This window comes from Natrix helvetica (assembly GCF_964273705.1).
Source record: "Natrix helvetica genome assembly, chromosome: 1".
NCBI classification, from domain to species: Eukaryota; Metazoa; Chordata; class Lepidosauria; order Squamata; family Natricidae; genus Natrix; species Natrix helvetica.
In genome coordinates, this window is record NC_138548.1 from 160,223,599 (window position 1) to 160,246,973 (window position 23,375).

Sequence of the window (23,375 nt, forward strand, 5' to 3'; positions counted from 1 at the left end):
AAGTGCAGGGAGGGCATGAGATCTGCTGCTTACAAAATCTGGCAATTTCTAGAGCCGTGATGACGAATCTATGGCACGCGTGCCACAGGTGGCACACAGAGCCATTTCTCAGAGCACGCGAGGCAATGCCCTTTCAGCTGGCCAGTGCACATGCACACGCTGGCCAGCTGACTTTGGCCTTCTCTTGAGGCTTTTTTTTGCCCTCCGGAGGCTTCCCTGAAGCCTCCAAAGTTTCCAAGGCAAACCGGAAGTTCGAGAATGGACTTCCGGTTTGCTCATAGGACCATTTTTTGCCCTCCTAAAGGCCCCTGAAAGCTCCCAAGGTCGAAAATCGCCCATATGGGGAACCCAGAACTTTGGGAATGGTGACTTCCGGTTTGTCCGTAGGGCTGATTTTCAACCTCCGGAGCCTTCAGGGAAGCCTCCTGAAGGCTCTGGAGGTCGATAATCGGCCCTACGGACAAACCAGAAATCACCATTCCCGAATGTCTGGGTTCCCTGTAGGGCCATTTTTTGCCCTCCGGAGGCTTCAGGGAAGCTCCTGAGGCCTCCAGAGGGCGTCCGGGGTGGGGGAGGCTGTTTTCACCCTCCTCAGGCTCCTAGAAAGCTTCTGGGGCCTGGGGAAGGTGAAAAAACCATGGCAAAAGCAGGGAGGGGTTGTTGCTGATCGCACGCACACGCACTGGGGAGGGCACATAGCATTATATGTGTGGCATACCAGCGCACGATCCCCCTCTGCTGCCCCCGCTTTTGGCACGGCAGCCAAAAAAGGTTTGCCATCACTGTTCTAGAGGAATTGGTATCAAATGTTTTCTTCACTGCTGTTCCCAGCAGCAGCTACAGGGGAGTCAGGAGGAAAAATGATGAACACTGCAGAATAAGAGGAACTAGATCCAATGGACGTTTAGCTGTCCATCACAAATCCTCTCTTGAGGCAAAATGCTGAAAGAAACCCTAATAATGAAGCAACATATTTTTAATTGTAAATCATCCAGATAGACATTGTTTTTCTATAGCCAGTTTTACAGTGGGTAAAATGTAAAGGAGGTGAACTCATAATTTGATTTTAACTCTTTTATTACTGAATACATTGTGGTGAGTTGGAGTTGTAAAACTGTAACTTCTTTAGAAATATAAATGCTCACAATCACCTCTTCATAAAAAGCTTGATTATAAAGACCTTGCTTTGCATGCTTATATTAAATCCAGGAAATCACCCATTTAAAAGAAAAAGTAGTGAGTAATTCTAGAGATGCACAACCATATAAAATAGACAAGAAATGGACATACGTACTTTATGATTGGGGTCTTTGGCAGGAGGGCAGAGATCAGAATCAGCAAAGAATTCAGAAGCAAACTAATGGCCTAGACCAGCGATGGCGAACCTTTTTTGGCTCGCGTGCCACAAGTGGGGGGAGCGCGGGGGGGTTGTGTGCGGGCGTGCCGCACCCATAATGCAACGCGCGATCCCCCGGTGCGCATGCGCGCACAACGTGCGTCCCCCCCCATTTTTACATGCTTTTTTCGCCCTCCCCAGGCTCCAGAGGCTTTATAGGAGTCTGGGGAGGGCGAAAAGAGCCTCCCCCGCCCCCCCTGGAGGCCCTCCGGAGGCTTCAGGGACCGTCCGGAGGCTTCCCTGAAGCCTTCGGAACGCTTAAAACCACCCTCCGAGCAAACCGGAAGTCTGCTTGGAGGGTGGTTTTAAGCGTAAAAATAGCTTTTAAAAAGGTGAACTCAGCTGGCCAGTGCACGCATGCGCGCTGGCCAGGTGACAGGGCAGCGCCTCGCGTGCCCTGACAAATGGCTCCACGTGCCACTTGTGGCACGCGTGCCATAGGTTCGCCATCACTGGCCTAGACAGATAGTTAAAAGAATAAAGTGCATAATAAATCTGAGTACTTTATATATATTTAGTCCAGGAATTTGTGATGAATATCGGAACTAAATTCAAAAGTTCTCTTTGCACAAATAGCCATTTCCATTTTGATAGACCTTTCTAATGGTTGCTATTGCTAGTGGAGTGAAAATCAATCAGAAATGTAAGCTAATTTATTATAGGTGCCCAGAGATTTACTTATAGATCCTGATCTCTCTTCTACTAGATAAAGAATACTGGGGGGAAAACTTGTGAGATAGCTCCCTTATGAATGGGGAGTGTGTGAGACTGAATCTTATGCCTAGTGGTAAAGATATACAAAAATGCACATATCAAAATACATGTTTCCATTTCTCAAAATAGCAAACTGTTCAATTGGAGATACTTTTTTACATTTTCCTTTATCTTTCTCAACAACATTTTTATGAATAGACTGTTCACGGTTATTTAGGACTGACAACAAATGATTTTTGTTTGTATGTAGGTGTTTACTGGCATCTTCACAGCAGAAATGTTTCTCAAAATAATTGCCATGGATCCTTATTATTATTTCCAAGAAGGCTGGAATATTTTTGATGGCATCATAGTCAGCCTGAGTTTGATGGAGTTGGGTCTTGCAAATGTGGAAGGGTTGTCTGTTCTAAGATCCTTCAGATTGGTAAATATCCGTAGGAGGTTTCAAGAAACATTTTGATTGTATTATGTATTCAGAGTAATCAAATTGTGAATATACATACTGTATTCTGATACCTGAATGTTATGCAAAAATAAAATAAGTCAGAAACTAACAGCATGAAGAATATAACAGCAGAATTTAAATATTGATCAATATTTTCTTAGGTATTAAATTCACCCAGACTAGTAAGATCTTTTTCAAAATAGGTTTGTACACATCTTGAGTCTCAAACACAATTACTTAAAGCTACTAATATGTATTTACTTTACATACTCTGGAGAACCCTCACGTGGATTTCTAAATCCAGTGTCCATTTTCAGGAGCAGAATTTCTGCACAAGTTAACTCTTTTTTATTATGAATTAAAAGTAATTAAAATCAAATGTAATTAACACTGATACTGATGCCTTTGTGCTTTTATTTTTTTAGCTTCGAGTTTTCAAACTGGCAAAATCTTGGCCAACATTAAACATGTTGATAAAGATTATTGGCAATTCAGTCGGTGCCTTGGGAAATTTGACTTTGGTTTTGGCTATCATTGTCTTCATTTTTGCTGTGGTTGGAATGCAGTTGTTTGGCAAAAACTACAAGGAATGTGTCTGCAAGATTTCCAATGACTGTGAACTCCCACGCTGGCACATGAATGATTTTTTTCATTCTTTCTTGATTGTCTTTCGAGTTCTTTGTGGAGAATGGATAGAGACTATGTGGGATTGTATGGAGGTTGCTGGACAGCCCATGTGCCTTACTGTCTTCATGATGGTCATGGTGATTGGCAATTTAGTGGTATGTATTAAACAAATGTCCACTTAAGGCAAGTAGAGCATTACAACTGGATTCTTTAAATATTGACATTGAAAAAATGGCATAAATTTAAAATTTAAACCAGTTTTGATTAAAAAAAAATTTTTTTTCTATTCTAGTCAGAAGGTTGTGCAGATACTACCTACCTACCTACCTACATGCATGCATACATACATACATACATACATAAATGCTGGTCTTATTGTATTCGAGTCTTTCCCTGTGTAAGATTGAGATTGCCTTGGCAACATTTTGGCGAGGTCCTACTCGCCATCTTCAGGCCGGTGTTTTCGTCTTTGTGCGAGCATGAAGCTGAAAATACTGGCCTGAAGATGGCGAGTGGGACCTCGCCGAAACATTGCCAAGACACTCTCAATCTTACATGGGAAAAGACCCAAATACAACAAGACCAGCATACCTACACCCGTGAAATAAATACACACACACACACACTATCTATATCTATCATCGATTGATCTACCTACCTACCTACCTACCTACCTACCTACCTACCTACCTACATACATACATACATACATACATACACACATATATATATATATATATATATATATATATATATATATATATATATATATATATATATATATATATATATGTGATATCCCTGCCTTTCTGTATATGTAGAAAAACATTTCCATTTCAACATTCAAAAATAGTAGGGTGGTGCTGTTTTTTCGAAGAGTAAAAGGTTGTGTCCTACTTAAGGTTGTGATACTTATCTCTGTTTCTTGGCCAAGGATGCCAACATTGTCCAAAGACATTTTCTGAGGTCATGTGGTCAGCATTACTATATGCCAATGAAACACTGTTACCTTCCCACCGAAGTGGTACCTATTAATCTACTCACCTTTGCATGCTTTTAAACTGTTAAGTGGGCAGGAGAGTACTTTTTAAGGGTACTTCTGTTATAATTGTGATAGACCTATCCTTTTTTTCAGGGAAACTCAGGGACCTTACTTTATATGAAATCAGATCACTGATCTAATTAAGTCTATGATGTCTATGCTACATGTAGAGAACATTTTTTGGCTCTGAAGGATGCTAATATATTGATACAAGTGCAAATCATGATTAGTTAATCTGAATTATTATGTTTAGTCAGTAACAGTGTTAGAGTATCTTAAACAATCACATTAATACATCTTCTGGTAGAGAATATAACCTAACACAGAAGTGGGTTGATAAGACTGCTGATTTATTTCAGTGTTGGTTCCTTATGTTCAAAAAAGATATCAGATTAGGAAGCAGAACATAGACATTAAAATAGTCTGATATAGGAGTATTCAAGAAGAAGCAACACTTGATGTTTGAATATTTTACATCAAAATATTCAAACATTGTGGCCAATAACATGATAAACTGAGTGACCCTGTTTTTCTTCTAATAGGTTTTGAATCTTTTTCTGGCCTTGCTCCTGAGCTCCTTCAGTTCAGACAACCTTGCTGCTACAGATGATGATAATGAAATGAACAACCTCCAAATTGCAGTGGCTAGGATTCAGAAAGGAGTAGATTTTATAAAAAGAAAAGCTCATGAATGTGTACAAAAGGCGTTCGTGAGAAAACAAAAGGCTTTGGATGAAATCAAGCCCCTTGAAGATCTAAACAATAAGAAAGACAGTTGCATTTCTAATCATGTGATAGTAGATATTGCCAAAGATTTTAACTATCTGAAAGATGGCAATGGGACTACCAGCGGCATAGGGAGCAGCGTGGAAAAATACATCATTGATGAAAGTGATTACATGTCATTCATAAATAACCCAAGTGTAACTGTGACAGTACCCATTGCTGTTGGAGAATCAGATTTTGAAAATTTAAACACAGAGGAGTTTAGCAGTGAGTCAGATCTGGAAGAAAGCAAAGAGGTAAGTCCTATATAATACGCCACACAAATATTGTGGTGTTCTTTTCAAAACATGATTTGCACTTATTAAAAAGTTAAACTCACAGGTACTGTTTTCATACCTTTTCAAATAAATCCACGTATCTTATTTAATATTGTACGAAATGAATGCCAACGTATTACAATCATCCATTAAGATCATTCTAGATATGTTGGCCTTTCTCAGAAAATTAACATCAATGTCATTAACATTTTTATTTTTCTAATTTATACAGGATTGCAATTAACTGTTTGTTATTCATAGCACAATTTTAGGAAATACTAGAAGATGCTGTACAGATCTTTAACTTATATTACTCAAGAGCCATTCTGTTCTTCGGCATTTAGAAATTGGCTCAAATGGGATGGAAATACACTTGCAGCATTAAATGTAAATCAATCTTGTTCTCAGTATTAATTTTATACTTTATAAATGAGCTAATGAGGACTTATATTTGATGAAAATTGCAGAATTCTGCACACTCATACTAACTAGCATGCACGCAAAAAGTGGGTGCACTAATTTAACTTGGTTTGTTTTCTATGTATTATTTTGTAAATCATTTGAGGTTGAAGTTTTTTTAATGAAGGATCAAAGTATTGCACAGTCTTAACTCAGCTATAAAGCCATTTTTCTTTTTCCCAATTTTTCTTGGTGAAGTATGTCTGCCATTGCCATTGTAGTTTCAATTGCATTTATGGTATTACTTTGAAGAGAAATTTCAGTTTGTTTCATTAAAGCCAAATTTAGAACCTGGTTATTATTAGAACCTGGTTATTTATGAAATCTTTTTTAATTCTTTAGGTAATGGATAGATATCTTTTTCATTCCTGAGGGATGAAATAAAATACTCCTTGGGCTAGGAAAAACTGAGCCATTTTGTATTCACAGAAGCCATTTATAATTTAATGATTGGTTTGTAAAGGGCTAGATTAGCTACACTAGTTTTTAGAAATACCAAATGACACCTAATTTGATAATTAATTAGCTATTTCATATAACTTGTATTTTACCTTTCTTGGCAAAGATTTTCCATAGCAATGTATAAAACCATGGAACATTGTAATTAAAATAAAATAATCAAGATGGAAAAAAATCAACAAAATAATAGTTTAAATAGTTTTAGAAACTTTAGTCATTTACAGATGAAAAGCTAAGTCCTTGAAGCCAAAAAGACTTATATGCCTTTCCTTTAATCTAGTACTATATTTCAGGCAATATAAAATTGAGATATTTTTCTTATCAAACAAGTTATAATATTTTCAGCTTTTAATATTTTAGTTTGTAATCCAGAGAAATTTAAATTTCCAATCTCATCTATTTCCATCGAAGAATTGAATAGTTGCTTAAATCTCTCCTTTAGATTTAAATTTTTATTTTTAGTCATTATGTTTATACTTTTTTACACTTTATACTTTTTTAAGGACCATATCCAGTTTCCTTATGCTAGTCTGACCATAATAAAGATTTGATCAGATTTGTTTTCATACATTTGTGCAACAAAAAACTTTAATTGATTCTAAACATGGCTTATTTGGTTTATTCAGAGATTTTTATGCGTGGTTCATCAGAATCCATAAATATTTTACTAACTATATTATGATATTTAAAAAGCCATTTACTATTCCTTAAGTTTGAACTTCTTGAGCTCTTTATCACCATCAACCATCTTCTATTAATGTTTATTAACATATAAGTTATATGATATAATAGCATTTAAGATTTTGATGTTGCTTTAAGTTACTTTGGAAATAAATTGTCCATCATTTCATAAATGCAATTATTCAAGGATTAAATTTTAATTCTGCTAAATATTAAACATCTAAATACTGGACATCTGTTAGATAAACTTTTGAAATTGCTGCCATCTCCAGAGGTGAGAAAAAAGGGCAATATTTATTTGTTCATTCATCCATTCCAATACAGTAATTTTATACCACCCAACGCCTCATAACTCAGGATTTTTTTATCCTGAGTTCCCAGCCTCTCTTTTCACTTAATTTCTGGAGCAGTTTTTTCTTCTTCTTTGTACTTGGGCGGCTGAATGAGACAGGAAAAAAAGAAAACAATGTTTCCACACAAATACTTTCAATCAATACTTTATGAGAAATTAGGAAGTTTCCATTCACCATTTTAATTCTCCCATCTTTCCTCACTATTTCTCCCATTATTGTTTTTAAGAGAACCTCTAAAAATGAGAAAATGAGAATATGTGCATTCTCTTCTAATTATTACTACTACTACTTACTACCACTGGGTCTCTCCATTCAGAGTCTCTCAAAAACAAAATGTAATAACATTAGTTATCCATTCTGAACAGGGATGGGTTAGTGCCGGCGTTGCTGCCAGTTCGCTTTGTGTGCACTTTGCGCACACAATTGATTATAAAGTGTTCTGCGCATGCGCAGAACATGAAAAAAATTACTAAAAACATGTGGAACCAGTTCAGGGGCGTGGCCAGCCTGGGTCACTGCCGGTTCTGGGACCCAGGGCAAAATGCCACTACCATTTCGCCCCAACCGGTGTGAACCGGTAGCAACCCACCTCTGATTCTGAAGATTGTTGATTGTAAATCTGTCCTTGATTTCCAAAGGAGAGATTTAGGCTACAGTTTCTTTACAGGAATTCTCTATGTGAACAATGAAAGATTTGGGAAAGATGGAGCTACCACTCAACTCATAATATTACTCCTCTTCTTGAGATGTAGAGGTTCATCAAGGATTGTGTTTCCTTTTACTCCTGATTGGGGTTGCACGCTGTGTGGTGAACAGGCTTCTTATCAAAAGAAAAGCCTAGTGGGATTTTAATATCCTTTGAGAAACCACAATAAGACCTTATATGTTCCTCATCCACAGAAGATCCAATGAACCCTTAAGCTCGTGCTTAAATTTTACAGTGGTATCAGTGAGAAAACATGTAACTTTCCCTTCATACATATATTGATTAGATTTAGTTCTGAAGCTTTTTTTTCATGCAAGTAAAAAGAAAGGGATCAAAATTGACTTTTCGGGCTCATGCCTGACTCTTTGTGATTCTGTAAGCTATTCATCTATGGCTAATTTGCGTAGCCCATGTTAATAATAACAAATAATTGGAACTGCCTTGGCAAGTAGCCCTGGCAATAAAATATGTGGCCTGCTGTTAGAAAGCTCAGTTATGCAAAATTTTCCATAATTAATTTGTCATTACGTAAGTCAACCCTTGTCTTGATTTCTTGATCTTAATTTTTTAAAATGTTTATTTAAATGATTTATAAAGTCTCCTCCCCCCATCTCACAGGGTAAGTTATTTTGACGAGCAAGAAGAGAGTGAGGTCCATTTGTATTAACTCCAATGCACACATCTAAATCTAGATCCAACTCAGATTTTGGGTGATATAAGATGGCTGGAAGACATTTGTTTATTGAGTTTTATTGTGAAACTCTAGTTCATGTTTTATGTTGAATACTAACAGTAAGGCTAGATCTTTAAAGTATATATGAATATTCCTGCTTTGTGCATGGTTTTCAAACAAATTGCAAGTCTTCAAGTACACTTTCCAATTCAACAAGTCAATATAGTTTCTGTCTTAAAATTTCACTTCCATTTTGTCTTGGCTCCTTACGATGAATTCTAAGGAGACTGAGCAGTGCATGCTTTAAGGCCAATCTGGCCATTCTTCACATAAAAATAAGCAGTTATTTTCTTGTTTTTATATAATATAATTTTACAAAAAATAGTCATATTGTTAAGTCAAATCATACTTACCTACCCGGAGTTAAACGCCAATATACTGTATGCAAATTTATTTCCTACCATTCTTACTTCTCGCAGGATTAAAATCAAGCTGGATCATTCAAGAATGCAACTCTGGTGCTTTTTTGTCAGACAGCAACGAACAGCACCAATATTGCACAGGTTACTTAAGCAAGTTCTACCTCTGTATGATATATTTTTTTAAATGGGTACTGACTGGCCTGCATGCTACTCTGCCATCTCCCTTCCCCATTCATTGCAGTATTATAGAAACCTCACCGCTACTCCCCCGCCGAGTCACATGACTCACACCACAGCATGGTCAGGCAGTACTGGCAACTAGAACATTTGTAGGATTTCAGACTCTAATTCACCTGTGTTTCTTTACCATACAATTTTAGCAATGCGAACAAGCTGCATGCAATGTATTCAACTTTGAAAGCATTGGTTTAGCTTAATTCTGGACAAACTAAAGTATTCATTATTTAAATCAAACTGGAGTGAACTTTATCCTACTTACAATTATCCATTGTTGGATTATCTTCATGCTTTTTATTTTTAATGAGAATCATCATTTTAATAAATTTGAATGCCACATATTACCAATTTTCTGACATTTAGTTACATTATAAAAAAGAGAAATCACCTCAGCAATGCTAATTTTTTTCAATGAAAGCATGTTGACAAGGTGGTAACATTGCCAACCGGGCCCACAATTGTGACAGTTCCTCTCACTGACTTTGGAAGTGATAAAACGGCAGGTTTGGGGGCCAGAGAAATTTTAATTAACTAGCGCAAATGATATTGCCTCATGATGGCCTTCATCAGGTTCCGTCTGTTAGATTTTTAAAGTTTTAAACTTATTCACCAATGTAAACATTCCGTTCCTTGTTCATAGGAATGGTGATTTGGACATGTACTCATCTCTGTGTCCCACAGTTCACTTTTTTTCCTCTGCACATATCTGCAAAAAGGTCACATTTAACAAGATACAATTTGGCCCTGAGATTTGTATACCAATCCAAAAACTGTCAGTTCTAGGCAAAATTAATGGGCAACTGTGAACACATTTAGAGGCATTCGTTGCAAATCTGGTTCCACACAGTCCCATATGAAGTAACGCATAATCTTCCAGAGACATTATCCTTATACTGGAATGCATTCCTCTTTCTCATGTGTGGAAATATAACAAGCAGATACTGCAACTAAAAGGGATGCACAAAGTTGCTTCTTTATGCTTGTTTTTAAGAATTTGATATGTTGGCTAAAATAATTTTTATTATACTGAAAGAAAAGTCTTCCTATATACACCAGAGGTAATGAAATAATGTGATGTCATAGTTTATAATCACTATAATTTAAAAAGAAAAAAGGGGGACTATTAAATTATTTTATAAATAGAACAACTTCAAATCTATTGACTATATTGCTTGCCCCTGTGTGATATACTGTATAAAAAATCCATTGCTCCAAATCAAATGAAGATTTTTCCTTCCCTGGTAGTGTTATAATCATTAGCCGCCTTTCATGCTGAGGAAGAAAATCAACACTAGTTTACATAATGTTTATTTTTCTAGATTGCAACAAAAACTAATCATAACATGGCAATCCTGACCTTTCTTGGTGTGATATACAAGTAGCTGGACATTGCCTTCATGTTTTGTCAATTTCCTAGTCTAATCTGGGTGTTTCTAGACGATTCCTATATCAACTCCAATCCAGAGTTGATCCTGCTCAGATTTCTAAATTGGCTAAGTGTTGCCCCCAAGCTGGTTTAAGAAAGAATGATTTCCTTTAAGTTTAGATTCTTCTCCCCAGATACATGATAACAATAAATAATTGAACAGTTTCTACATGCCATCTTCTAACTCCCATCATTCTGCTATAGTCCCCATTTAGCCTTTTCTCCCAATAATCCCTTTCTCTAATGTCTGATTTTATTAAAGAATATAACATGAAGAGTTCTTTTTAACATTTTTCATAAAATCTTATTTTTAAAAAATCTTTCAAAGTGATGAATATGAATACAACTATGGGAATCATAGCAGTAGTTGATTTTATTTTGTTATATAAAAAGGGCACTTTCAGAACGCTTTAATTAGGCTGGTTCGCTGCTTTTTAAAAAGTATTCCCTGGCAATCATGCTTAAGTCTGATATTAGCTTCGCTTCTCTAAACTGAAAAGCGGTTTCCTTTTGCAATGTCATTTTGCTGAATGAATGAAAGCATGATAACAAATTAGATGTGTATTTGAACAAGAATATTTCCTAATGGTATCTGTGTATCTTTTATTGGTATATGACAGATTTCTGAAAATTAAAGCAACGATTAAAATATATCTGAATATACCCATTACACAATTAGCAATGTATAATCTGATGCATTTATTATGTAAAAAGAAATAATATTTTAATATTTACATAGACTCTGAACTTTAAAAACATTTTTAGTGTGATCTAATTCCCATAGTAAATTGTTTGGGTAAGATGCCAGTCATGGCATGTTTCATAAAGAATGGTGGAGGTTGACATTCTTATTTTAACAATTATTTTAAAATTAGAAGGTGGGGAGGACAGCCTTTGGAATGTTAACAATGCAATCCTATGTTTTTATTCTTAATGAAGTCCCATTGAACTGAAGTATGTTTAATGAAGCTGAATTTACTTCATCTTGGTATTTTGGGGTCTTTATATAAATGAGAGTGTTCCTCACAAAAGACAAATAATTAGTATACTTTTTTAGTGTATGCTTAACATTTAAGTTCAATAAAGATTTATTTTGCTCCCATCAATTCTGTCAGGTAGGTTGGGCTGAGAGAGCATGAGTTTCCATGAAAAGGGACTACATTTGGGTCTCCCCATTCATAGTCCAAGTCAGAAGCAACACATGTTCTTTGACTGAAACCTAAATATAATCTTAAATTATTTACAGCTATCGGATATTCTTTTTGCAATTCTAACTATTGGGGGTAATTAAATTGCTGATGAATGTGAATACTGAATAAGTAAGCAGTCTTAGCAGTATAGAGCAGAAGAAATGGTCTTGAAGGACAAGACGAAGAGCTACTACTAAAACAACTGTCAGATAAAAAAGAATTATGGCAGGAATGTTTGTTCTCAACAAAATAAATAAAATCTGAACATATGATAAGAGCAAGTGGAGGCTGCTAGGAATAGAATGAAGATGATTATTTCTTTGTTTTGTTTTTAACAATTTTTTTCCAGTTATTTCAAGATGGATGGCATATAAATTTAATAAAGAAATAAACTAAAGGTAGCTTATACTGGGATCTCCTATTTATTTTCTTACTAGTACAAATATTAATGTTCAAGAAAAAAAATGTTGACAAGGAAGTCGTAATGCGTGTAAAAATGTTGAAAAAAGATTAAAATGTAGATGGCATTCATAGACAAATGTTAAAGTATTATTTAATTTGCTTAAGGGGTGACTTGCAACATATGTAATGTAAGACATAGACATATGTCGATGCTTGATAATTGAAAGAGTGTCATTATTCTTATTCTTTAAAGGAGATATTAGCAAAAAGTACTGATGAATATAAAAGCTACAGGGGGGATTAGTTTGCTCTGTTTGCCTACAAAGGTGTAGGTAGAATTTTGATTGGGAAGGTAAAGAGATGACAATGGATAAAATTTGAGGTTTATTGTTTCTTTTTGCTGTGCAAGGGAGTATATAGAACATATTTTTGCTGTTCATTAGATTACTGAAATGTACAAATGTGAGAAAATGTGTGTTGCATTGGAGAAAGTATATAATAAAATGAATAGACTTGAATCATAGAATGATTGTGTGAATGTGAAATTGAAAATTGGAGGCTGAATGCATGCAGTTGTGAGAGCAATTTCTCACATGACTAAGAATCAATGCAATCAAAAGATTGATCCACCATATCACAAAAGAGGGAAACCTCCTTCACTTTGCACTGAAAACAAGCAAGAAAACAAGCCAGAGTTTTGCCTCTTAAGACTGCTTATATAGGGTTCTCATTTGAAAGTAGAACATTTATTAAAAATCTTATGCTGTAACTTTAATTTTCCTTCTAATAAGTATTGCCAATCAGCACTCTAAAAGACTTGCTTTTACTTGGATTGTTTCCAATCTAGAGAGAAGTTTGACAATAAGGAAAGTAAACATGCATGAGAAAATAATGAAATGCTTGGTGAATTGTTCAAAACTTGAACAAGGGGAAAAAACAAGGAAGTCTAATGTCTTTTTGGTTCTTTAATACATGTATAAGGAAAGCTTGTAGTGAAAACAAGGGTGTATTGCCTAGCAACATAAATGCAAATGTACCTTTGTATGCAGATGATAGATAACATGTTGTTAGCAGAGAAGCCCAATGATTTGCAGTGAAAGAGATTGTACAATGCATCAAGAAATATAAATCTGCCAGTCAATTATTCAAATACCAAGGCAGTCATATTGAAGAGGGAAAAACTTAAGAGAATGGTTGCAAGTTATATAAAGTTAGAAAAATGAGTGGAGATGTTTTAAGATGTGCAAATACTGGCAGCAAGTAGTGGGTTGTTTATGGCTTGTTGCGAACAATAAATATTGGTCAGAAGAAGCAAGAGTCGGTGTGTGAAGTATGTTCTTGTCTACTTGTTGGATTAAATGAGAGTAGGAGAAATATCACAGTAAGCTGAATGCAGTACAAAAAAAGTATGTGTTGTAAAAAGAACAGAAAAGAAAGGGTCAAGATTGAACCAGTGGTGAATGAATGTAGAATGAATAGGAAGTTGAATATTAGTCTGAAAGAAGCATGATGAGGTGCCTTGGTCATATAAACAGAACAAAGGCGGCTCTAATTACTACAATATATGAAGGAAGAATGAATGAGTCAAGACAAGTGAAAACAGAAAGTTGTGGTTAGATCGATTTTCAAAAAGAAAGAGAGACAAGTTTAACAAGCAAAAGTCTATGTTTAAATCATACAAAGATCACTTGCAAATATTGAAAGTACGGAAAGGTAGAATGAATAGTGTATATTTCTTTTTTCTTACTTCATGTTTTTAATTCATTTGGCTTACTCTTTCTTAACCCTTTCTGCGTTCTGCAAGGAAAAATGTGAGACGTATGTATACATATATGGCACTGTGTTCACCTGTGCTATGACTTGGTTATCTTATTTTCTTAATAGCTGTCCTGGTCCATAGCTCCAGCTGAAGTGTTTGAAGATGGGTAGTTGATCACCCTTCTCCTTTGTACTCTTTCTGAGATTACAGCAGGGCTATGGAGGTACCCCTCCAATTTAACCATCTCTGTCGGTCAGTAGCATGAGCAGAGCTCAAATGTTTGGGGTCTTTCATTTTCGTAATGGTTTGGGTTCTATGCAGCATCTAATCCAGATGTTGTGCTAATTATAAAACACCATCTTTTCCACTGAGAATAATTTTTACAAGCCTAAATTTGCAATTAATTAATTGTAAATTCCTAGGCTAGATGTAAGATTACTTACTTGCATGATATCAGTTTCTCTAATTTTTCCCTGACCTTTTTGCTTGCACATGAAATACCCAACATACTAATATAATGAATGACTTGCAGATGAAGGATATTAAAAAAAAGAAAAGAAATGGTCAAATTTGTATCTGTGGTTTCTTTTACTTCGTTGCTTATGAAACAATACACAGAAAGTATTTTACCTCTTTATTGAAATGAATATGTGAATTATACTATCTTTTTTTTCTGGAAAGCAAAAAGATGCCTGTTGTTTACTTTGATTTTGGCTTTTGTGCTCCTATTGCTGTAACAATAGTGCTATAAAACAGGGATGAAATGATGCAAGCAAACTGCTACACAGTTCTAAATCTTTAAATAGAGGATGATTTGATGTTTAAACATAAAATATACATAGCTAATATTATAAAACCAGATTGGAATTTATGCTTCAGTCCAACAATGGTCATGGGCATAAGAGTTTTCATTTAAATAGAGAAATTTAGTGCATCTGAAGAATCTCCATTTATTGCAGTTTTTATATAAGAGATTGCATCTGGCATTTACTATGGAAGTAGATTGGACTTTTCTAGTAGAATGAATGAAGTAATGAATGCTATAATTCCTGTATATACTTATTCCATAAGTTGTGCACTGTCCACTTGAATGCTTTTGAGTTGCTTGAGATATGCATACGCATAATTGTATAGCGTTACATAGAATCCAGACACTGATTTCAATATGATACAGTATAACTTTATATTATAGAAATTTCACTCAGGACCAATTTCTAAGCATGGTAGAGAATATGTCATTTATGATTAGCATTTATTATTTATGTGCCATCATGAGTATAATATGTGGAAATGATTCCTATGCAAAACCTATTCTTGGATGTAATTGGAAGAAAAAGAAACAGAATTGTTTTAACCATGTACGTCACAAATGGTGATGTACGATAAAATATGAAAAAAATCCTGAATACAAATGTACAATGAAACAGACTCTCAGGGTAACATGATTTTTTGAAATGTTATTATTTTGACCTGTTTTGATAATATGCCAGTTGATTACAGAAGCCTACTTGGACCATGTGATCAAGAAGTTATATTCTAGTTAATTTTAGTTAAACTATTACTGGTAATTAAAGTATAATTCTAGATTTTCATAACTAAAAACTCAGTGGAAAGTATAAAACATTGTAAAATTTATTATGATTATTTTTAATACAGTCAGTATAGAATAATTATTTGTACTCTCAAAAATATATAATCATGAATGAATATGCATTGTTTGTATTTCCATTATATCTCTACTACTTGACATTAATATAGTTATTTTTAAAGTTATAATTCATACATGTTATGAATACAGTAGCATGTTCTCTAATCAATAATGTCTACATTATTTACTGATAGTGCAATATTTTCAAAGTTGATTTTCTTTGTAATACAAAATTAATCTCCTAATATTGGTTTACATAACAACTAGGAGAATTGAGCTTGAAAAGTGCATTCAGACTAGTTCTGGTTTGTTACCTACTGTAGCATTTCAAAATTCAAGTAAAAAATAAACTGTTGTTTATTGCGGGGTGTAATTGTTTGAAGCCTTCTAGAAATAGATTGCAATAACCAACCTGAAATTCTAAATATTTTTCAGAAACAAATGTTTAATCACAAACTGGCTGAAATAAGCCAGGCATTTTCTTCCATAACAGAATTGACATGCTAGCCATTATCCTTGAGGTGGCAAAAAAACCTAGACTGACACATGTTCCATCCTCATCATGATTCTCTCCTATTGCCTTACTTTAAAATCACCTTAAAAAGACATGAGCCACAGAGGAATAGATTTTACACCCTTGGATGGTGTGACAATAAAGGACAGGGTGGGGATATTGCTTTACCACTGGTACAGCAAAGGAAGGCTTAAGCTGTCTCTTTCAGTGGGCTGGGGTTAAGATGCAAGCATCATCCTGGGGACACTGTGTGAAAAAAGATGTTGCCTGATATTTGTGCTGTGGTTAGGTACAAATGGAAAGAGACTCTACAAACACCTGCTTTTATTGGCAAAAACTGCTTGGATCAGCCAAAGTGCTTTCAGTAAGTTTTAAAAGGTAACTAAACCTTTCTGCTGTTTATACAATTAACATCCCAAGCTGGAGCAAAACAAAAATGGTAAAGTACTTTCTTCATCAAACTAACATTTAAGCTAGTTAGAGTTCACAAAACCAGCTTGATGCCTATGAATAAATGCTTATAGCTTTACCTGATTTTAAAAAAAGACCAATACAAGTATGTGACAATTCACCATCTGCTTACATCATTCCCACATAAAGTTAGTTACTTACCGGTGCAGTCATTTTGTTAATGTTATACAAGTTAATAACATTGTACAAGGCTAAAAATGACATGATCACTACTTTTATTCACAATGGTACTCATATTATCTTCATGGGGCACAACATTCATTTCTCTGAATAGGATCAGGAAACCAGTTGACAGTTTGGTCAAAAGCATTTCTCATCATGAGGGTAAAGCCTTTCTTCCAAAACAGGTCAACTTTGCATTTTAAATACTACACCAAATAATACACATGTACGTTTCACTATGTACTCAAAAGGACATATATGTGTACCATGCAAGAATAAAAAGTAGTTTTAGAATGCACAGTCATTTGTGCAAGTGCATTGCCAAAAGAGAATGCAAAATAATGGCTCTTGCTCTGAAATTAATATGCTGCTTTCCTTTCTGAATTCCAGAAACTTAGAAGTACTTACACACTGATAATTTGTGTTTTCATGTCAGTGGGAAGTAACCGGTTAAATATGGTTTGCTGCTTATGCATATTCTATCTGCATCAGACGTGAAAATGCTGCTTTCAGTTTTGGGTTGGTTTGGTCATAATTTTGGGGAAATGCTACAATTCATACTGCTCTCTATTTTACCTCATTTGAATAATCAGCTAGCTATGGTTCATGCTAATAAAGTATTTCTAAATTTTTAATTCTGAATTTGGCTTACAGTGTTAACAAATTTGGTTCCAAATTGTGAATCCTAGTATGAATATAACAATGTGTCATGGAGAAATCAATGTGAATATAATTTCTTATGCCTTCATGTTCAGAAAATAAATTGGTGTTAATATATGCGTAGGCTAATTTAATTTTTATTTCAAAGTTATTAAATAAAAAAGAGAGCATTCTGGAATGTACTAAGCACATCCAAAGCCATAACAAACAAAACTGTCATTAACAATTTTTTATTCATTTGCAGAAACTAAATGCATCTAGTTCATCTGAAGGTAGTACAGTTGATGTTGGAGTTCCTCTTGTTGGAGAACAACCTGAAGCTGAACCTGAAGAATCTCTTGAACCAGAAGCCTGTTTTACAGAAGGTGAATAATATAAAACATTTCAAATCTTTCAGTGACTCTCTTGAGGGCCTCGGATCTAGCAAAGAACACAACTGGCATACAAAAGGAGTTGTGCAAAGGCCTTCCTAGTCACAGCTGACTCTTCAAGCAAGAGCTGTGAGTCTAGGAAGACACCCATATTGTGTACCAACCTTGAAAAGAGAGGTGGAACCAGTAATTGTTTCCTCTTATCTTTGCTACAGGTTCGGAACCGGGAGTGCTCATGCATGGCGCTTCTGCACATGTGCAGAACTTTCTGCGCATGCGCAGAGCATCCGTGATGAGGTCTGGGTGGGTGGAGCTTCCTGCCATTGCTGCTACTGGTTCACTCGAACCGGGGCGAACTGGCAAAGTGCCACCTCTGGGTGGAACCCCATTCAAGATGGAATATTTCCAGATCTGAACAGTTCAAATATCCATAGCCATATCATATTCACTGGATTGAGTCAGAGATAGTTCCTCCCCATCCAAACCTCCAGGGACTGGGACAGAATCTTGAATCAACTGAAATACCTGTATACAAAGTCTCAGTTGTGATAAATAATTTCCTTTGGGGTTCATTGAAACTGTCCCATGAAAACTGATTTTGACAATATAGTAGATTGCCAAAGTGTCATTTCAAAGGTAGACCAATTAATTTTAGAATGAGAAAGAGCTCCAAAAACACCTGCTGGTTTAAGAGTGTATTCTGCTCAAGACATGTAGTACTATAATTTTTATTCTGTTTTCATTGGCCATATCATTTTGCATATTTTGCCAGGCTGCATCCGGAAATTCAAGTGCTGCACAGTCAGTGTAGAAGATGGGAAAGGAAAACTGTGGTGGAATCTTCGGAAGACTTGTTACAAAATCGTAGAACATAATTGGTTTGAGACTTTTATTGTCTTCATGATTCTCCTTAGCAGTGGTGCTCTGGTAATTTTTAGAACTTGAAAACCGTTCATTATCATAGAGATTTAGCGTAGGAAATAACCCAGACACATAATTATCTGAAAACCTCTGAATTTTTAGTAGGGATTATCTTTTCTATGAGTCAGAGCTAACCCTAAAGTAGCATGATTTTATTACTTAATTGTTAGAGTTATATCCCACCTTTCAGTCAGGAACTACCCATAGCATTCTGTCCTACCATTGTTTCCTCACAATTATACCTCCACAAGTATATTTGACTGACAGAGCAATTAGTCACAGTCACAATGAATTTATGTAGTACAGGGTAGACTTGAAGCTGGGTTTTCCCAGTGCCAGTTAAATACCTGGCTTCCTGCACCAAAGTGGTTTTCAATACACATTTTCCCTTTAAATTGTTCCATATAATATTCCTACAGAAGAGGGTTGATTTTTGATGCTCTTTTAATCCCAAATAGCTTTACAGGGCAGATGAATGCGTTTATTTAAAGATTTTTCTTCTAAAATGATATGCCAGTTAAGCAATATGGTCACAATAATATTAGATTTCTAAATTGTTCCAAATGGGATAGCAATCCATAATTATATATTGGATTCATACTGGAACAATGTTTTAAACTCCACTGTTATTTCTCTGTGAGGGATTAGAGAGGGAAATAATCAGTCTGACTTTTTTAGGTTTAGGACTTTGGGTCTAAAATCAAGATAAGCATGACATTTGGCTTTGCCCACGTTTAAAAAAAATTTTTTTTTTGTAACTTTATTTTTCTATGGAATGGAACAGAAGAAACATAAAGGGCTACATATAATCAAACAGCTTTATTTAGCTTAGTTTGGGAAATTTGGGAATAGAAATCTCAAGGAGATACCTTAATTTAATTAAAGATGCCAATGATTGAATCTGCAGTGCACTACATATAAAACATGTCATCAGCTACCAAGGTATAGCTTCTACCAGTAAACTCTATAAAGTAGACTCTATAAATATCAAAAAATGTTTAATATTTTTTATCATATTCTAATAAATATATTGATATTTTTTATCATATTCTAATAAATATATTGATTAAAGTGAAGCATTTGAGCCTTTTAATAGAAAGAGGGGAGGACTGTTTTTTAGTTTTAGAATTGGAAAGCAAACAATAAATAATAAGCCATACTAAAACCAGGGGTTGGGGGGGAACTTCTGTCCCCAGGCTTTCGAAGACATATACATTGAGCAGCGCAAGACTATCAAGACCGTCCTGGAATACGCAGACAAGGTCTTCACCTACATCTTCATTTTAGAAATGCTTCTGAAGTGGGTGGCTTATGGCTTTCAAATATATTTCACCAATGCCTGGTGCTGGCTAGATTTCCTCATTGTTGATGTAGGTATTTTTTTTTCTTTAACCAATTAATGCATTGTAACACGAATGTTTATAAGAATCATTGCATATACAATAAACTCACTACTTTCAGAAAAGGGAAACTGCTTTCAGCTGGGTGAATGACGTTCAGTAGAATTGCCACTGAGCGGGGTACCCGTGGTGAAGCACAACCTCTGGAACCAGAAATCTACAGAGAGGTAGAAGTGTGGTGCCCCTATCAACAGGAAGCTTGAAATGAGATGTGGCAGGACATATGTAGATCCACAAAATTTAAAACTTTACTATTTCCTTTATAATACTTGTGGAAGGATGTAAAGAGTAGCCAAACATTGCTCCCTGTTTCACTACATTTGCTCATTTCAGCTATCTCAAGAGTGATATCTGATTACTTTTCATCTAAGCACATGAGCAGTGGATAGGAACAGGTGGGCAGGCAAGGGAGAAAAGTCCACTGTTGTGCAAGGACCCAGGGATACTTTACTTCATCCTCTTTGGGAAGAGAAAGAAAGAAAGAGGGAGAGAGGCATGATAAGAACAAGATGGTGTTGGAGGGAAGTGTAAAAGACGTGGACCTTAACAATGAACTGCAAAAAGTAATACAGCACACTCTAGAACAGTTAAAGCAGGGGTGTCAAATTCGGTGGCGTCACGGCAGCATCCTGTGATGTATCGGGACTTGTTTCCCCCTTTGCTAAACCTGACAGGGCCAACACGTGACACATCCGGCCCGTGGGCCATGAGTTTGACATCCCTGAGTTAAAGGAAAGTCAAAGTAACTTTGTTTCTAGTTTCAAATGTGCAGATTCTGATTTACTGTATTTTTGGACTATAAGACACACCAAGATTTTGAAGAGGTTTTTTTTTTTAAAAAAAATTGCACTCTGCAGGCCTCCCAAACCCTCTGCACACCTTGTTTTTTGTGAAAAACTGGGCATGAGGAGAGTTTGAGAGGCCTGCAAAATGCTCCCGGGGGCTGGGAGGAGGCAAAAAGGAGCAAAAAATGGCCCGTTTTTTTTTTAAATGGCCCCGTTTTTGCAAAAAACAGGACATGCACAAAAATGGCCCGTTTTTCACTCGTTTTTGCCCTCTCCAACCCCCAGGAGCACTTTGCAGGCCTCCCAAACCCTCTGCACATCCATTTTTGTGAAGGGGGCAGGGTTTCAGGAGGCCCAAAATGCTGTATTCAGTGTATAAGACGCACCCAGATTTTCGCCCTCTTTTTTGGGGGAGAGGTGTGTCTTATACTCTGAAAAATACGGTATATAATTCTCCTTTTTTTTAATGCATCTTGGAACATTATTACCCAAGATACTTCCAAGCAAGAGCAGACCATACAATCTTATTTTTTCTTTTGTACTATTTTTAGGTAGAATGTTTTTAACATCCTGTCTGTAACTTCAGCCCTGTTTTAGGAATATTTTCCCCAGCAGCCTCTCGTTTCACAGGACGCTGATTAATGTGAAAGGAAAAGGTTTTATATTTCTAATAATGTTTACCATATTTATATAGCCGCCCATCTCACATGAAAGTGACTCTGGGCCACTGGTAGCACTTAATTAATTAAAACAATCACATAAAAACTAAGCACATAAAACAGGGGAGGAGTAATACTAACTGCAGTAAGGGAGCTATCGCAAGAGCCATTGCAAAAACTCCTTCAGCCCTTGGGATCTCCAGGCCTAATAACATAGCCAAGCCTTCAGAGATTTACAAAATGTTGAGAGGGATAAACGGTTACCAGTATAAATGATTATGATTGCTACTAAGTTTAACTTATAATTAACACTTGATTTATTGATTCGACTCCCAGGTGGCTTTTTCTCTAGCACATGTCTCAAGCTCATATTAGTTACAGAAGACTGCACTACAGATTTTAGCTCGCCTTTATCATTCTCTCATTTCTGTGATTTACCACAGATTTACCACCTGAGTCCTTTTGGAGAAGGGCGGCATATAAATCCAAATAAACCAAACCATACCAGTACGGAGTATGGGATTCCTATCTATCCAATGCACTTGGGTGAAGCAAAGGGATAAAGCTGCTGTGCTAAAGCAGATAGGCAGAAAAAGTGGTATAAAAAACAAAGGATTTGGAAGAGAGAAGTAACCTCCTCAGGGATTGAGGACTTTCCACTTCACATGTCCTGGTGATGACATTTTAGTTCTGGTTCCTGCAAGCAGGAGTCAGGAATGTATCAAAAACTGAAAGGAGTGAGCCAGAAATACTTAGGGGTTGGTGACTCCTCCATCTTTCCATAAGAAATGGATTATTGAGTAATAACAGAAACCTCCCCTCCCCCCCTCCCCGTGTATCTTTGGTTTGAATGTTTGTTTTTTTTATTTTTTGTGTTTTAGCTTTTATATAACCATAAGCCGCCCAGAGTTACCCTATGGTAAGGTGGGTGGCCAGTAAATTTTATAAACAAATAAACAACATAAAATGGTCTAATTCCATAAGAGAACAGTGCGAGATGAACAAAAATAATAATTTCTACCCGTCCATTGTAACTGTTTCCTGCACAAATCCATTTTGAACTTCAGTTGTGGTAATTTGGCCAGGATGATTTTTTAAAAATATTGAGATATTGGTCAAATTGCTCATTTAGGACAACAAGACATAAACGAGCACAAGGCTGAAAAGCAGAAAATTATTAAATCTGGTTTTAAAAAAATTATTGCTGTATCTTCCTATAATTGATTCAGATCTTCCAACTGACTTTATGAGAAGTGTAACTTTGGAGCAAAATTTGGACTAAACTTTGGAGTAAATAGAGAACCAGTTTGGTCTAGTCCATGGGTGTCAAACTCCAGCATCATGTTGCCATCACATGACATATCACGATGTTTTTTCCCTTCACAGAGCTGGGGTGGGCATGGCCTGTGTGTGAGGCATCCGGCCCGCGGGCCACCAGTTTGACACCCCTGTCTAAGTCTACCAGGCTAGAAAGCCAGAGACTGTGAGTTTTAGTTTTTGGTTTAGCCATGAAAACCAGCTGGGTCACTTTGGGCCAGTGATTTTGTCTCAGCCTTACTCACCTGCAGCATTGTTGTGGGGAAAATAGGAAGAAAGTGTGTTGAATATATTTGCTGCCTTGAATTATTTGTAAATAATAAAGGCAGGCTACAAATAAATAAATAAATAAATATAAAAAATTATAAACTTCAGAGTAGGAGCAAAGATTCTTTAGTTCGTTCTCTTGCCATGTCTTTCTTTGATATCACTC

At 35.9% G+C, this 23,375-nt stretch overlaps 1 protein-coding gene across 5 annotated transcripts in view; it reads left to right on the forward strand.

Annotated features, from left to right (window-relative positions):
* LOC309383948 (sodium channel protein type 2 subunit alpha) overlaps nt 1-23,375 on the forward strand; it is a 91,514-nt gene that overhangs the window by 57,172 nt on the left and 10,967 nt on the right. For all 5 annotated transcript variants that reach the window (XM_081937035.1, XM_081937036.1, XM_081937038.1 and 2 more), the window contains 6 exons: nt 2,361-2,534; nt 2,981-3,337; nt 4,767-5,246; nt 17,734-17,854; nt 18,633-18,787; nt 19,978-20,151. In XM_081937035.1, the coding sequence (XP_081793161.1) occupies nt 2,361-2,534; nt 2,981-3,337; nt 4,767-5,246; nt 17,734-17,854; nt 18,633-18,787; nt 19,978-20,151 (1,461 nt within the window). The remainder of the gene's footprint in view (nt 1-2,360; nt 2,535-2,980; nt 3,338-4,766; nt 5,247-17,733; nt 17,855-18,632; nt 18,788-19,977; nt 20,152-23,375) is intronic.